This window comes from Crinia signifera, chromosome 7, assembly GCF_055691185.1.
Source record: "Crinia signifera chromosome 7, ASM5569118v1, whole genome shotgun sequence".
NCBI classification, from domain to species: domain Eukaryota; kingdom Metazoa; phylum Chordata; class Amphibia; order Anura; family Myobatrachidae; genus Crinia; species Crinia signifera.
The window spans coordinates 48,668,657-48,686,164 of record NC_139223.1 but is presented as its reverse complement, the minus strand read 5'-3'; the positions used below and the strand labels follow the sequence as shown (position 1 = coordinate 48,686,164).

Sequence of the window (17,508 nt, the reverse complement as noted above, 5' to 3'; positions counted from 1 at the left end):
AGGAGGAGATGAGCAAAAGGGACAGGAGGAATAGGGGTAGAGGAAAACAAAACTGCTACATTTGGGTTGGGTATGGGATCCCAGTGCTGACCAGGGGCGCAAATCCCAGTGGCAATGAAGACTCCTGCCTACGGGTTCACAGTGGGACCGTAGCTCTTCCAATGGAGCTTTATGGCACCCCCATGCTCAATGCTGCTGCAGAGTTAATCAGTTCTGTCCCAAGAGCCCTGCTAACACCTGCAATAGGGGACAGAGCAGCTCCTGCCTGGTACCGCTCTGCCTGTGCTGCAGCAAGCAACCGTGCTCCCTCTGCTGCTGCTGCTGAGTTAATCAGTTCTGTACAAGGAGCCCTGCTAACACCTGCAATATGGGACAGGACAGCTCATGCCTGGTACCGCTCTGCCTGTGCTGCAGCAAGCAACCGTGCTCCCTCTGCTGCTGCTGCAGAGTTAATCAGTTCTGTCCCAGGATCAGTGGCGGTTATTAGGTATGGGCTGTAGGGCTGCAGCCCCCCAGGTAAAATCCGCCACTGTAGTGAAGCCAAATGCAGTCTGTGAGACTTCACTGTGACTGGCACTGACTTCCTATTGGAAGTCCGACCTGCCAGTCACCCAAGGCAGTCCCATTGGGTGGTGTTCCCTCCCTCTGGGATGCAGCCCATAAAATCCAGGGTCTGCACATGCACAGTCCCTACGGCAGTACTGTCCATGTGCTGGGCCCTATATTGTACAGGCTCCGGGACTGTGATTTCACTTCTAGGGCTGTTGCCGAAGCAGTCCATAGAAGCTGGCTACATGTGCAGTACAGAGGTTGGTACTGGGCATGCGCCAGTCCCGGTGCCTGTCATCATTGTACAAGCACTGGGAACAATGCAGCGGGGACCAGGAAGAGCTGCGGTGGCAGGGGGGAGCCGGCATTGCAGCCAGCGGCAGCCCCCCCCCCCCCCCCCCCCTACCATAAGGTAGGAGCCACCACTGACAATCTCTATTCACAATATCTTCATATAGGGAATTAGAGACGCCCTTTGGGTGGAGCATGACACACCCCCTCAACAGGGAGCCGTGCAAAATTTTAATACCAACTGTAATCTCCCTGAAACTAGTTTTCAAAAGTAGGCAAGTATGCCTTGCCATCTCCACTGGTAAAGTTTATGCACACATTTGGTCAGCACAGCTGCAGCTCCCATTGCCCTTAGTGAGCCCTGTAGAAAGGATTGTCCTTGATCCTCTATCACCTCCCCCAGCCTCTCTGCCCTTTTTTCACCTGCCAGCTTACTTATTTTTCCTCTCTCTATGCCAGCGGCAGCCAATCTTCATAAATGTCCACCCGGTCTGTCCATCCTCTTTGTACCAACATCACTTCCCTAGTTCTTTGGCCATTTCTCTTCCTATCCGCTGCACCAAGATTTCTACCCATACTCTGTGTATGCCAGCCTTTCTGCCCAACTTCTGTCTGCACCATCCCCTTTCCCATCCTCTGCACCACCATTTCTGCCCACCCTCTGCCTTTGCCAGTTACTTTTCCCTTCTGCTGTGCCAGCCTCTCTGTTTACATCCGCTGTTTGCACCAGCCTATGTTCCCTTCCTATGAACTAACCTTTATCCCCATCCTGTCTGGAACAGCTTTCTGCCATTACCTGTCTGCACCAGCCTCCCTTGCCTTCTTCTGTATCAGTGTTTCTACCCATCATGTCTCCGCTAGCCTTTCTTACCAACTACTGTTTGTGCCAGCCTCTCTTACCTTCTTCTAAGAAATCCTATCCTCTATAGTGATAGCCTATACTACTGCACTAGCCTGTCTGCCTATCACTATATGTCCCAGCTTTAGCATTTGCCTTGTCTGGAGAAGCCTTTCCGCAATTGCCATGTCTGCTTCACCCTATTTTCTTCTATATATGTCTTCTACTCTTCCTCTGTATCATTGTCATCATATGGCATCACAGTCGGTGTAGTGGTTAGCATTACTGATTCACAGCACTGAGGTCATGGGTTCGATACCCACCATGGCCCTAACTGTGCAGAGTTTGTATATTCTCCCTGTTGTTGTGTGGGTTTACTCTGGGTACTCCAGTTTCCTCCCACAATCCAAAAATATACTGGTAGGCTAATTGGCTCCCAACGAATTTAACTCTAGAATGTCTGTGTGTGTGTACATGTGGTAGGGAATATAGATTGTAAGCTCCACTGGGGCAGGCAGAGATTGATGTGAATGTTCAACTATACTATGTAAAGCACTGCAGAATATGTGTGCGCTATATAAGAAACTGTTAATAAATAAATTGTCACCACCTATCGATTTCCCCTCTTTGTGCATTTGTCATTTTACATGTAGAGCTCTCTCTGTCCATCTGTCTCCCTGCTATTGTCCCCCTTTATATGTCCCTGTATCTGTAAGTATCTCCATGTAATGCTCTTATTATATCTGCCCCACACATTTGCTTCGGCATTTGCACAATAACCCATTTTTGTCAGTGTGCCCCTCACATATGTACTCCTCCACTAACTTCTTGCATCACTTACAGTATCTTTCTCTTTTTCTGATGAATTCAGTGGAGTCACGGTGGTGATCAATACTTTATTTTAAGCAATAGGGGCCCCTTGTGTACTTGCACCCCCCACCCCCACCCATAGTTGCCTTCCCTCATGCATTCTGCAGGAGACTCCCTGAAGTACAGCGCTGCGGAATTTGTATGCGCTATATAAGAAACTGTTAATAAATAAATAAATAAATAAGTAGCAGCAATCTCCCTCTCTCCCTCATTAGTCTAGCAATCTCCCTCATGTCACCTAGCCCACATTACACTGTACAATTGTTGGGGAAAAAATGAATGAGAGCTAGATACAGTTACATTGAGTCATCAGCACAATTTCCCAGCACTTTAGCAAGTATAGTATCTCTTACTAACTGCTTTAGGGCTCATCTACATTTGGATATTTTATTTTTAAAGATTCCTCTGAGATGTAGCAGTACACAGCCACGCTTCTAGGTGCCACAATCACAATCTCCAGTGGCGGTTTTTACAAGCACTGGGAACAATGCAGTGGGGACCAGGGGGAGCCGACATCGCAGCAGCTGCTGCCCCCCTCCCACCATAAGGTAGGAGCCACCACTGCCCAGGATCCCTGCTAACACATGCAATAGGGCACAGGACAGCTCCTGCCTGCTACCGCTCAGCCTGTGCTGCAGCAAGCAACCATTTACCCTCTGCTGCTTTGGGATCCAAGTGGGATTGTAGCTCTTCCAATGGAGCTTTATGGCACCCTCAATGCTGCTACAGAGTTAATCAGTTCCAGGAGCCCTGCTAACATCTGCAATAGGGCACAGGACAGCTCCTGCCTGCAATCACTCCACTTGTGCTGCAGAAAGCAACCGTGCTCCCTCCTCTGCTGCCGATTGGGACCCATCGGTGAATGCTGTTTCATGGCTGAATCTTGTAAGTCTGACCCTGACTCACCGGCCATTGTGACACCGGGACAGGTGCACCAAATTTCAATTTGCCTCTGGGCAACTGAGATGAACTTACGCCTCTGGCACTGACAATGCTGATGGTCAAAAGATTGACCCCCACATCCTGACAGCTGCAATCCCAACAGATTTAGGTAAGTATGCTAACCTTGTCCCCTAACATTATCCCTGCTTTTCCGCAACCTAAACCTAACCCTTTCTTTCCACAGCCTAACCCCCATCCTGCTTCCTAACTGTCCCTCCCAATAGCCTAATCCCCCCGCACGTACCCATATACTCTTTGTTCGGGAAGTCGACTGTCGGGATTTCGTTGTCGGTATTCTAACATGTTTCACAGTTTCCGGTGACAGTCTTCAGTCCGCCGGAATCCTAAGTGCCAGGATGCCAACTACAACCCCTACATTGACATACAGTCAGGTCCATAAATATTGGGACATCGACACAATTCTCATATATTGGCCTCCCTACACCACCACAACGGATTTTAAATGAACCTAAGAAGATTTGCTTTATCTGCAGACTTTCAGCTTTACATCCAAATCAGGTGACCGGTGTAGGAATTACACCGGTTTCTCTATGTGCCTCCCACTTTTTAAGGGACCAAAAGTAATAGGACAATCGACTCAAAGGCTATTTCATGAACAGGTGCGGGCTATTCCCTCGTTATTTCATCATTCATTAAGCAGGTACAAGGTCTGGAGTTGATTCCAGGTGTGACATTTGCATTAGGAATCTGTTGCTGTAGACTCTCAATATGAGATCCGAATAGCTGTCACTATCAGTGAAGCCAGCCATCGTTAAGCTCAAATATTAAGGATGCAAATTTGCATCCTTGTGAGTCACCCTAACCCCACCTTGGGAATGGTTAGCCGGCGTCACCCATTCACAGGTGGGATTCTTTTGCAAGGCTTTGCGAATTTATGTTTTACACGAACATCCATTTGCATGCTAGTAGGAACCTCCCCCATCTTTCGATGGTCGCTGATCATCGATTGATGGTGAAGGCGCACGCCTATGTAAGGACCACCCTTACATATGCATGTAGAATTGCAGGGAATTGGACAGGCAGCTGACATCCAGTTATGTCAGCTGTCCACCCCCCGCACATGTGTCATGGACATATTATCATGAAACACTGGGCATTCACATAGGCTAATGGCCCAGACCGGCACCCTACACCCCTCGCTCACAAGGCTGGGTGCGTGCAACCGGCGAACATACTTTTCACCGAGTACGTACGCAACCAGCATATACACATGCGCAGAAATGCTGCTGTGCATGCGTAAAACATAGGTCTCCGTGCAAAATCACGGCTGCTGCGAATGAACCAGAATAAGGTCCATGGTGCAGACTGGGATTGAATATCTTTAAATGAATCATTACTTCTTTTTGTGTACTGACTAACTCAATAGGTTGTGGGTGCTGGGGTAGTGTCTCTGCAACAAGGAGCGCAGTCTCATGAAGAAATTGGCTACCGCTGCTGTGTGGCTACATAAATACGGAGCTACCCCGAAACTGTATTCTCTGTATAGTTATATATCATTTACACTTTCATTTATTGATGAAATAAACCTTTCTCCCCAGAGTCGGGGAAGATGGAAACTGGGGGTTTGGCATTCCTCGGCCTGGGAAACCACAATTGGGAGAACAGAATAATTGACGGCCACTTAATATGTTTACATGAGGGAAGAAATATGAAGCAACATTAGTGAAACCTCACAAGGCTTCTGCTGTAACGCCAAGAAGAGGCAAAGTATTTTATCGATTTCAGACAAGACCTTCCTCTGAGTAACCGTAATGTGCTGCGGACCACCGCTCGCTCAATAAACGTTTACAATGACTCTTCAAATAAATATTTACCTATGTATATCGCATGCAGGAAGCGGGGTTATAGCTCCAATAATATCAAACTGAATATTTTGAAATGTATTGGAATGTTAGGACACATCTCTTATTGTTGGCACTACTGCGGGGGCTCTGCGTAAATCAACGAGTCGAATATTCCTAAACCACAGATATTTGTGCTGAGATTCTGTATCTTACTCACGTCCGTGTTAAAAAAAAATATATAACATACTTTAACATTTTTATTGCAGTATAATAAAAAATGATTAAAAGATTGCAGCTCTTTTTGCAATTCTGGCCAACCAGAGCCTAGTACATTCAGTAACAGAGGTTGTATAGACAGAGGTGGGTTATAATATGGGTGTATAGCTCAGGGCACGCACCTTAGACTAGGTGTGCTACTTGTGTTCCTACCCTCCCGGAATGGCCGGAATGTCCCGCAAATCAGGTACCCCTCTCCCGGGAAGGTCGGCAAGTCTCTTGCATCACCGCTGCAGACCCCGCTCTCCAGCTGTATAAAATCTCGAATTTTGCGGGTCCGCGGGGGGGGGGGGGGGGGGGCGTTGCAAAAATGCAGCAAATTACATAATTTTAGCCCCTCCCCCAATCTGTGGATCCACGAATTAATGCAGCGGGCTGTCGTGGGGGCGGGGCTTGGTGACATCAGCATCGCCCCACCCCCGACACGTAGCCTCGTCCCGCCCCACTTTCACTCCTCTCCGGGCTTCTCCCGGAGAGGAGTTATAAAATGTATGGTTCCACACCTAAATTGATATAAGAGCATAATTGGTATTCAATAGGTAATCACAGGTAAAGGCATACCCTCCAACATGACCCATCCCATTAGGTACAAAATGCTCTGTTCCTGGACTTCCCTGCCAGTGACAGTTACAGATGTGAGCCTGCAGCACAGTCCAATATTCATAGAGGGGGGGGGGGGTCACATCAACTCTCAGTGATGTTTGGGATGGCAGCTGGTGTGGCTCCCCTTTTTGAATATTGGACTGTGCTGCAGGCTCACATCTGTAACTGCCACTGGCAGGAAAGTCCAGGAACAGAGCATTTTGTACCTAATGGAATGGGTCATGTTGGAGGGTATGGTAAAGGCTATGTCTAACCACTGGGCAGATGCATCTTACTGGCCAGTCTGTGTGCTAAGGCCAAGGGCAGATTAATGGCCCCCACACATCACAAATGTATTGGGTCAATGTCCCCAATCACCCAGTGACCGGGTCAGGGAATCAAGAATATTAAACATGTTATAAAATCCAACCGGGAAACAGTCGGGATTGGCAGGAGTAAATTTACTAAGATGGGAGTTCTATTGTTAGATGGCATGTTGCCCATAGCAACCAATCTGATTCTAGAAGATGCTAATTAAATAAGAAGTAGAATCTGATTGGTTGCTATGGGAAACAAGCCATCTTCAATATAAATCTCATCTTAGTAAATATACCAAGCAGACAAGGGCGTAACTACCATAGGTGCAAGGGGTACAACTGCTATGGGGCCCAGAGCTGAAGGGGGCCCGTCTTTACTGTTTAAGTAATATGTTTTACATACATTCATCACCATCAGTTGCTAAATAGGGGGCCCTTAAAAACGTTTGCTATGGGCCTACGAATATCTAGTTACAGAGTCCCCAAAGGATTGCTGGCAGGTCAGGGAATCAGGGCTGCTGATGTATGGGAACCATAGATAGGACTATGATCTTCTTGCCCTAAATGTGAGCGACAGCAATGACTTCAATCCTGACAGCAACTTAGGGTTGTGATATAATATGATATAATATGTAAACATTCACAATGTCAGCTTTTATTAGGTCAACAAGAGAACGTCAACATGACATTGACCTTTTTGACATTCAGTATGTTGACACTTATGCAATGTCAACATTGTCTTGTAACGCTATCCCTACCGATAACCCTATTGCCAACCTAGATGGAAATGTGGACATTATGACAAGGTCGACATTCCATATGTCACCATTTTAATCCATTGTCATCATGTTCACCATGTTGACATCATGAATATTTGCTGTCGACTTTCTGAATGGAGAGATCTTGACCACCCATGGTGAGTAGTGTTAGAGTGGGGAGACTAATTGGATGACTACATAGTGATTTTGAATCTTATGGCACCAAGAATCCTCCAATCAGACAGACGTAGAAGCAAGAGGTGGTACATTGTTCACTTTTCCAATACTGGAATAAAATTAAACTATGGGAGAGTGGGGGGTATTTAATCCCGGGTCACGGCTGTCAATCTGGCCTGACAGCTGTGACCCTGGCCTGTTTTCGTTTTGTTCAACCGCAGATCGCCAGGCGCTATTCAATGTCCCACTTCGCGATCGGCGAAAAGGGGGAGTGTCTGCGTAAACGCCTGTGGATTGTCGATATTTGGCCGCAATCGCGACAATTGACGGCAGAAATCGACAAAACGGGCCCGACTGCTTTTAAAGTCGGGCCCATTCTGTCGATCTGCCTCTTCAATGCTGTCGGGAAAGACAGCATTGAATAGGCAGTCGCTGCTATTTCCCCCGTCGTAAATAGTCACCCATATTGAATACCCCCCTTCATCTGGCTTACTGAGGGGTTTGTGTTCAGATGACAATACTAGAACAATGGGAGAAAGTTTGCCAATGAGCCAACTTTAGTTATTTATGAGTGATGCTGGCAAAATAGGAGGTTCGCACCTTGGACTGAAGGAAGAATTCAATTGCCAGTGGGAAATGTAAAAAACCCAGCAGGGAAAACACTGCATCTTGCATTTTTTTTTTATTAAAAATGACCCTCAATTTGCCCCTGAGGACTAATTAAGTGGTGTCTTCTGCATCCAGCATCAGGGAGCAAGGTCTTCACCAGCAGCTGTCAGCATGTAGTGTGTGCAAGTTTATACGAGTGTCTGTATGTGTGTGACACACCCCCACGCTGGGGTAACTACAGCACAATTTAATACCTACCTGATTGGATGGATTTAAAAAAAATCTAATAGTGGTAGATGTAAGTGCTGTTACTTAGGGCACGTATAAGTTCCTTTACTGGGGGTGTGTGTAAGTGCAGTTACTAGTTATGACAAAGCCGTACATTTGGGGATGGTGTGTTAACTTAAATGCAGATGTTTGCAAAGCACTTAAGATATGCATGTCCAAACTATGGCTCTCCCGCTGTTGTGAAACTACAAGTCCCATCATGCCTTGCCACAGTTTTACTATTAGGGAATGCTAAAACTATGGCAAGGCATGCTGGGATGTGTAGTTTCAAAACATCTGGAGGGCCATAGTTTGGACATGCCTGGCTTAAGATCACTGGAAGCTGAAGAAATTGTAACAGTGTCATATGCAACTTACCCTAAAATCAGACCCTGTATGTACAGAAAATTCAGTGGATCTATATAAATTATAATAAAAGTAATATAAATAATGTCACATGCGCAGACATGATCCCCAGGTGCCCCCTTGCTATATATACATAAATATATATTTTTTAAATATAACACGATTGTGGAATAAAACGCACCTTGACACATTAGCATTGGCTCGGATTTTCACATGGCAAAGGATGTTGGGTAACCGCTCAGGCACAAGCACTCGGATCTGGTCTACTGCGCTGCAGAGCTTCAGATATCCCAAATACAGGCCAGGAGGCAAGGCCTGGCTGCTTCTCCTGTGGTACGCTAATTTGTCCTGCAATATACAACAGAGAGACCGCATCAGTGTACATGAGCCATACAGTGCCAGGTGCTGTCCAATCTACACATGAGAAGTTTGGGGCACAGAGATAGCACTGTACATGTGCAAATCTGGGGCGACCCATCGTCACTGACCGCGGCAGCATGATTTCACCAGACATCTGATGTGTCCCTTAGTAATTTAGAGGATCTGATGATGTGTCCTCCCACCTTTTACAAATCTATCACAGATGATCCAATGGGTGAGGCAGAGGGTGACAGGGAAACACAGTGAAGAGGGTGAAAGGGGCAGCAGTGGGCCACAGGGCACTGCACCGGCTGTACCAATGGTAGTTCTGCCTCTGGATAGTGTAATAGTTATTTATCTATCTACAGATGTGTTCTCATACATCTAGCCTCAATACACCATGCACGACGAGATGCGTGGTGTGAGTGAGCTGACAGGTCCCGTGAAACTGTGCAAGCGTCGGGCAGCTTCCTTTGCTGCAAATGCATCTTATTTACAATGCTATACATATAAGACGCACAAGCAGACCTTGTCAATTAAAATTGTATATCATTTTAATCAGCAGAGACTGCTTGTGTGTCTTATACTGTATATGTAGCAAGGAAAAAAAGGAAAAAGTCACACAAAAGGACACTTCATGGTGCGACTAGAAGGGCTGTTTAACTGTATGTGGGTTAGATTCCCATCACGACCCTAACTGTGTAAAGTTTGTATAGTCTCCCACAAATAACTAGTAATAATGAATATTTATATATACAGTAGTATATAGTTAGTGTACTTCAAGGTCTGTGCTCGAGTTATAACCATTCTTCTGGATACACTGTAAAACACTGATCTGTAGGTGGTAATTATTCCCTTCTCCATGCATATAGCCTTGGATCTGTGTGCATTGTGAGGTACGTGGGCCATGTGTAGTGACAGGTCACATCAGAGCACAAGGACTGCTTACACATTCCTGCAGATAAAACACCTCGCTCACTTCCTTTCTCCAACTACTGAAAGCCGAGAAGGTCAACTCACATGCAGTGTCATCAGCAGGACATCCAGGGCGCTGGGCTCGTCCGGTGATGAGACAGACTTCCTGTGAGTCTGCAGTTTGAAGACCGGCATCCAGCGTACGTTCTCTAGCGTCTGGCTCAGTTTCACCTCCTTCAGAGTCACAATCACAATGTTCCCTTGCTTGTCTTTAATGGGCTCGAAGAAAACCTGTCCCAAGTCCTGGAATCCGAGAAGGCCCTGGCAATGGGAAAGAACATTTAGGGAGGAGAAGGAGCGGCGTGATACACTGTAACTACAACACTTGTGTACACAATAATCCACCAAAGGAATAGTGCAATTACAGTATATGTATTTGCTTTGGGGATGATTCAGGTTGGTTTGCAAAAGCAAACTCCTTCTTTAATGGACAAAACCATGCTGCACTGCAGGTGGGGCAGATGTAACATGCAGAGAGTTAGATTTGGGTGTTATTTTGTTTCTGTGCAGGGTAAATACTGGCTGCTTTATTTTTACACATAGATCTTAGTTTGAACTCAACTCACCCAAATCTCTGCACGTTACATCATTTTGCCCATTAAAGAAGGAGTTTGCTTTCGCAAACCAACCTGAATTAGGCCCTTTGTTCAGCCATTGTCAGTAAGGCTGCATAGTACATATTAGCAACGGGGATGATAAAGCAGTAGACTCGGATTTGTTATACAGTATATACCCAGCCACGGTAATAGCGCCAGCCTTTCCTCCAGAAAGCAGTACAGTTATATTTACTTGGTAGTATATATATTGTAAAGGTAACTTATAATGGGCAAGGGGGGCTGGGGTATTTAACTAACTGGTACAGCTCCCCTAGACAATAGTTACATTGACAACAAAAAGAACATTGCATTAGAACGTGTCCAGCATAAACAGGCCATACAGTACCTGCATTTGGGACACAGCTAGCAGCATCTTAAAGCGGGTTTGCAGAATACAAGAACAGGAGGATTGTGACACGGTAACACATTGTCGCAGCCACAGGATTTCGTCCCACATGCATGATACCTGACATGTGGCATAACAGCAAGAGATTAGAACCCCCAAAACCAAAAAGTTATTTTACACAGTTACACATGACATACAGTGTTCTAGATTATGAGACTCTTGTGTAAGAACTACATTACAGCCTGTTGTGGGCAATCTCACAACATCCACCACCGGCAATCTTCCACTCTGTACAACCCGTTGAATATTTGTATTTTCACTTATATATCACTTTCTGGAATGTATGGTTTTCGGAATAATTTGGATAACGGATATTCGGCTAAGGGTTACTCAACCTATAATTGGAAATTTTTAATGAAAATGAACACATATGGGGAGATTTTAGCCCGTTTTCTAAGTGATCTGTTTAAATTGCTTAGATATGAGGCATGGATTGCTCCGTGTGTATGTCTCCGAGCGACAGCGACGCACAGTCCCGCACAGCACCTTAGTCTGACTAGATCAGTGGTAGCCAATACTAGCCCTCGAGAGCTACCAACAGTAGCTACCAACAGTTCACATTTTCCAGACAACCTAGCTGCTGCACAGATGCACTCATTAATCACTGACACATTTTAAAAGATCCACAGATGGAGCTAATTAGCTCACTTGTGATTCTGTGAGGAGACCTGCAAAACATGCACTGTTGGTAGCTCTCGAGGACTAGGGTTGGCTACCCCAGGACTAGATCATTTAGTCAGATCACCAGTGTTCTACTTAGGTTAATCAAGATCGCCCTTACACACATTGCTACGTGTGTATGGGTGATCTAGCAAGCTCTGTTTGCTGAGCGATCTGACTAGGTGTATTCACTGACACATTTAAAAAAATCCATATGTGGAGCTAATTATTTCACTTGTGACCTAGAAAATATTAACTGTTTGGGTCTTGAGGTCCGAATGTGTGAACCTGTGGCTTAGTTTATACAGAAACAGACTAATAATGAAACACATATTGTTTATGGGTGCAGTCAGCTTATAGTGCATTATGGATCTTACCTTAGTGAACCACAGGAAATCCTGCATCAGGAGACAGGAGTAGGAATCATCTATCTCTACCACCGGTATCTGGTCCTCGTGAGTTACTAGGATGTTGTCATCCTTATAAAATATTGAGGCAAGATAGAGGCCCCTAAAAACATCAATGGACAATTTAGTTTTGTGTAAGAACACGGACAACCTGCAAAAAGAACAAATACTCTGACTGTAATAGGAAAACTAAAGCTGGGAAGCCCTGCTTAGCGGTGTGTGTACTATGCTGTGTAGTGGTGTGTGTGTACTATGCTGTGTAGCTGTCTGTGTACTATGCTGTGTAGCGGTGTGTGTACTATGCTGTGTAGCGGTGTTTGCACTATGCTGTGTAGTGGTGTGTGTACTATGCTGTGTAGCTGTGTGTGTACTATGCTGTATAGCTATGTGTGTACTATGCTGTGTAGCTGTCTGTGTACTATGCTGTGTAGCTGTCTGTGTACTATGCTGTGCAGCTGTCTGTGTACTATGCTGTGTAGCTGTGTGTGTACTATGCTGTGTAGCTGTGTGTGTACTATGCTGTGTAGCGGTGTGTGTAATATGCTGTGTAGCGGTGTGTGTACTATGCTGTGTAGCTGTGTGTACTATGCTGTGTAGCTGTGTGTACTATGCTGTGTAGCTGTGTGTGTGTGTACTGTGCTGTGTAGCTGTGTGTGTGCTATGCTGTGTAGCTGTGTGTGTGTACTATGCTGTGTAGCTGTGCGTGTACTATGCTGTGTAGCGGTGTGTGTACTATGCTGTGTAGCAGTGTGTGTACTATGCTGTGTAGTGGTGTGTGTACTATGCTGTGTAGCTGTGTGTATACTATGCTGTTTAGCTGTGTGTGTACTATGCTGTGTAGCTGTGTGTGTGTGCTATGCTGTATAGCTGTCTGTGTACTATGCTGTGTAGCTGTGTATGTACTATGCTGTGTAGCGGTGTGTGTACTATGCTGTGTAGCGGTGTGTGTACTATGCTGTGTAGCTGTGTGTGTACTATGCTGTGTAGCTGTGTGTGTACTATGCTGTGTAGCTGTGTGTATACTATGCTGTGTAGCTGTGTGTACTATGCTGTGTAGCTGTGTGTACTATGCTGTGTAGCTGTGTATGTACTATGCTGTGTAGCTGTGTGTGTACTATGCTGTGTACTATGCTGTGTAGATGTGTGTGTACTATGCTGTGTAGCTGTGTGTGTACTATGCTGTGTATCGGTGTGTGTACTATGCTGTGTAGCTGTGTGTGTACTATGCTGTGTAGCTGTGTGTATACTATGCTGTGTAGCTGTGTGTACTATGCTGTATAGCTGTGTGTTTACTATGCTGTGTAGCTGTGTATGTACTATGCTGTGTAGCTGTATGTGTACTATGCTGTGTACTATGCTGTGTAGCTGTGTGTGTACTATGCTGTGTAGCTGTGTGTGTACTATGCTGTGTATCGGTGTGTGTACTATGCTGTGTAGCTGTGTGTACTATGCTGTGTAGCTGTGTGTGTACTATGCTGTGTAGCTGTGTGTATACTATGCTGTGTAGCTGTGTGTATACTATGCTGTGTAGCTGTGTGTACTATGCTGTATAGCTGTGTGTGTACTATGCTGTGTAGCTGTGTGTGTACTATGCTGTATAGCTGTGTGTGCTAATATGCAAAGGAACCCAGCTAAAATAATAACATCATCAAAATATGTTTTTTTGCTTTGGGAGGGATTCTAATGATACACTCCTGCGATGTTACATACTGCAATCTGAGTGTGTGTCATTGTGTCATGTGTTATGGGGCCTACACATGCAACGATTTTGTGAAATTTTCTAAGCGATCTGACTTAATTTGACTAGATCACTCAGAAAATGACCCTACATTGATCCAAGGGCCATAGCGATGCATGATAAATCTAGTCAGACCGCCAGTGTTCTCACGGGAGAACACTGACAGATCGCTCAGCACATGGCGCTGATACATCGCTGTGCAACACTGTAAACCCTCTTAGTGTGTGTGTAAAGGTAATGTTACACAACTGCTGCATGAGCGCCGGTCACACAGCACAGCGATCCTTCTGTTCACCTGTAACTGTGCCGCGTGTGCACCATATTATACGGGAAAAGGGGGCAGTGCCGTCACTTCGTGTGAGCGGAACGCCATTTGCTCTGATGCATTGTTGCTGATCTGTATGTAATTACATACATCACTGGGAGCAGTGAGAGCTGAGTGTGCAGGAATTTCCGTACCGGGAAATCCTCACCAAAACTCTGTATGCATATTTCCATTCCATATATACAGTATCATTTACCATCACTGACTTGTGTCCCCGTCCGTACCCCTGGTGAGGAAGAAAGGGGTAAACAAGCCAGAGACAGTAGAGGCATGTTTGCAGAATTGCAACACAATTAGGAGTACATTTACTAAGATTGGAGTTCTATTAAAGATGAGATGTTGCCCATAGCAACCAATCTGATTCTATCTATTATCTTCTGGAAGGTGCTAAATAAATATGAAGTAGTTTGGTTGCTATGGGCAACATCCCATCTTTAATGTAGTTGTTGGCTCTTCCACAATTATGAGCCAGGAGCTACTGTATATCCCTTAACCTCCGTACACATGGGGCGATATGCACGCTGAATGATTATCGCCCAGCGAGCATATCACCAAGTGTCCCAATTTCATCGGCGACCAGCAATGGTCGCTGATGAAAGTGAGACACTTTGCCGGGTGAAGCCGCTGGTTGCAAGAGCGTGACCACTACGACTCAGCGACCATATCTCCGGTGATTCTAGCTAGAATTGTCCCATGTTGAGGCATCAGCAGGCAATGATGAGGACTTATCAGCCACTTCTGACCCATCCAACTCTTTCTGATTAATAACACCGGTCAAATAAAAAATATTTTTTTGAGTCTTTATTTTAATGACTATTTTCTGATTCTCTATATCCCAAAAATAACTCAAAACTTTTGCTTTTGTCCGTTTTACAATGATCATTACATACAATAATACATATGTTACACTTGGACCAATTTAAAGATAACATGGGTACCTATTCGGAAGACCAAGGTGAATGTTTTCATCAAGATTTGAGTTGAACATCATTATCGTGAAACTCCATACAATCACAGAGGAAATATGAAAAATATTAATTTCAAAACTTTTTTAAAATGTTCTGTTTCAGTAGTTGTTTGTTTTAAATTAGTTTTTTTGACTAAAAGTCATAACAAAAGTTTGTTTTATTTTTACATACAAAAAAGGTATGAAAATAGGGACATTTTCTTAAAATCCGTCATTTCATTCTAATACCTACTGTACAAAAGCAAACTTTTTCTTTAACCCTACATGTGCCAACATCTCTGTGAGAGATGTGCAAAATATCTGCTGACAATGCCAGCGTCGCTCACATTTGTTATATCAACTCAAATAAAACTTTTTTATGTTTGCTTGCCCATTTTTACACCTATTTAGACAAATTCACTTAGCACTCAAAGGGTTAATTAGTAATGTGGAAGAAATAAAAATCAGATATGCAGAACCCAGACTCCAAATTTGTGTTGACCGGTGTAATTAAAGCAATTAATTACTTCTTACTTCACATTTAGATTTGGACTGCTGCAGGAAATGATTTTCTTATTGCAATTGTAACTAACTTGCCTGGTGTGGTTTGCGTCAGATGTGACCACGACAGGCTGGGCTCTACCTGACACAGTCGCATCTAATGTGACTGGTCAGAAATGTCCACTGTGCGGCTGCTGGGAAAGAATCTTCCAGCCACACTCTGAGGGACCTCCTGGCTCCTCTGCTTCCTTGTACCCTCCCCCAGGGCCTGTTGTGCAGCCAATCACAGCCGCCAGGGAAATGTACTGTAGATAAAGTCTTTACAGTACAGCAGCAGAAAGGAGCAGCCACTGGGGAAATGCATCAGAGAACTATGATATTGGTCACAGGTGGTTAAAAGAAATCATTATTTTAAAATGTAAAAAAATAAAAACACTTAAATAAAATTGAGTTGGAGACATTTTAAATATGTTTAAACATATTTCAAATATATATATATATATATAAAAAAAAAGCTAAAAATATTAGCCAGTTACGCGGTTAAACATATGTGGTGATGTTTATATTTGTATACATATATATATATGGCAAATACAACGAGACTCTTGTGTAAATAACATTATTAAATTATATTATGTTAGTAAGCCCGTTCGAAGCAAATGCTTCGAAAGCTAGATGTAAATTCATTTGCTGCCAACAGATGGCAGTGTAAGCCCGCTCAAAGCAAATACTTTGAAAGCGAGGTGTATTTTTACTTGCTTCCAACAGATGGCAGTGTTTCAGTGACACAGGGACACTAGACATATACAGTATATATATGATTATATTGTGTACAAATAGGGTAATGTGACAACTATACATTGTCTTTAAGCTTCCCATAAGCCTTAAAGGGAAATGTATCAAGCCTTATAAAGAGTACAGTAATAGAAGTTAGAAGTTGTCCATAGCAACCAAATAAGTTCTAGCTAGCATTTAATAGAATGTACTTGACAAACGCCAACTACAGTAGGAGCTGGTTGCTATGGGCAATTTCTCTATTTGTACATGTCTCCACTCTAGAAGGTTTGATACAGTAGTCCGGTGTGCTGTAGCTCGCTAAATGAATATGTATTGGAAGAATGAAGATTGTGCGTGAATGCATGAATCATCAGCTATTGACACTTAAACGTATACATTGGTTTGCAGCAATCATTATAATCTGTACTGGGGAGAGATCTCTATTTTACTCAACCCAGTGTTTTCATGACTGAGGTTACAGCTTGTGATAGCTTTCATCCCAGATTCAGCTGCCATCAAACAGGCAGTGGGCCCAGGCTGACATTCCTCTGCTCAGTTCCTTGTACCTCTTGAGGCCTTTCAGAAACTTGCTGCTTGGATGAAAGAGATGTTTCAGGCTCTTGGAAACTGAATGTTTTCTGCTCTGGGGCTGGTTCTTGAATGGCTCTGGAATGGGAGAACAACCAAACTCGATCTCTACGCTTCACGGAACAGTCATGCAATTTTAGTGGACATCTACAGCAGGGACTAAGACCAGCACACACCTGTTCACACTACTGAACACTCAGGAGGACTCAGCATACCGGCAGCCGGAATACCAACGCCAAACTCCTGACACTGGTCAGTAGACCGGCATCGGGAACCCGACATCGCTGACAATCGCGACCGTCAGAATTCCGATTGTAAACATGCCAGGGAGGATTGGAGGTTAGGTTTAGACACTATGGCAGTCCAAACTGTCGCCCTCCAGCTGTTGTGAAACTACACATCCCAGCATGCCTTGCCATCGTTTTAGCATTTCCTAATAGCAATACTGTGCCAAAGCATTATGGGACTTGTAGTTTCACAACAGCTGGAGGGCCATAGTTTGGACATGCCTGCACTAGGGGAAAGTTTAGGCAGCAGGGGGGGTAGTTTAGGTTATGCACTAAGGGGGTACGGTTGGCTGTA

At 44.6% G+C, this 17,508-nt stretch overlaps 1 protein-coding gene across 5 annotated transcripts in view; it reads right to left on the bottom strand.

Moving 5' to 3' along the window:
• Positions 1-17,508, bottom strand: part of LOC146020137 (ankyrin repeat and fibronectin type-III domain-containing protein 1-like) — a 442,882-nt gene that overhangs the window by 18,170 nt on the left and 407,204 nt on the right. For all 5 annotated transcript variants that reach the window (XM_083153004.1, XM_083153006.1, XM_083153005.1 and 2 more), the window contains 5 exons: positions 16,905-17,004; positions 12,022-12,154; positions 10,925-11,044; positions 10,028-10,243; positions 8,829-8,995 (listed from right to left, as the gene is read on the bottom strand). In XM_083153004.1, coding sequence (XP_083009130.1) covers positions 8,829-8,995; positions 10,028-10,243; positions 10,925-11,044; positions 12,022-12,154; positions 16,905-17,004 — 736 coding nt within the window. The remainder of the gene's footprint in view (positions 1-8,828; positions 8,996-10,027; positions 10,244-10,924; positions 11,045-12,021; positions 12,155-16,904; positions 17,005-17,508) is intronic.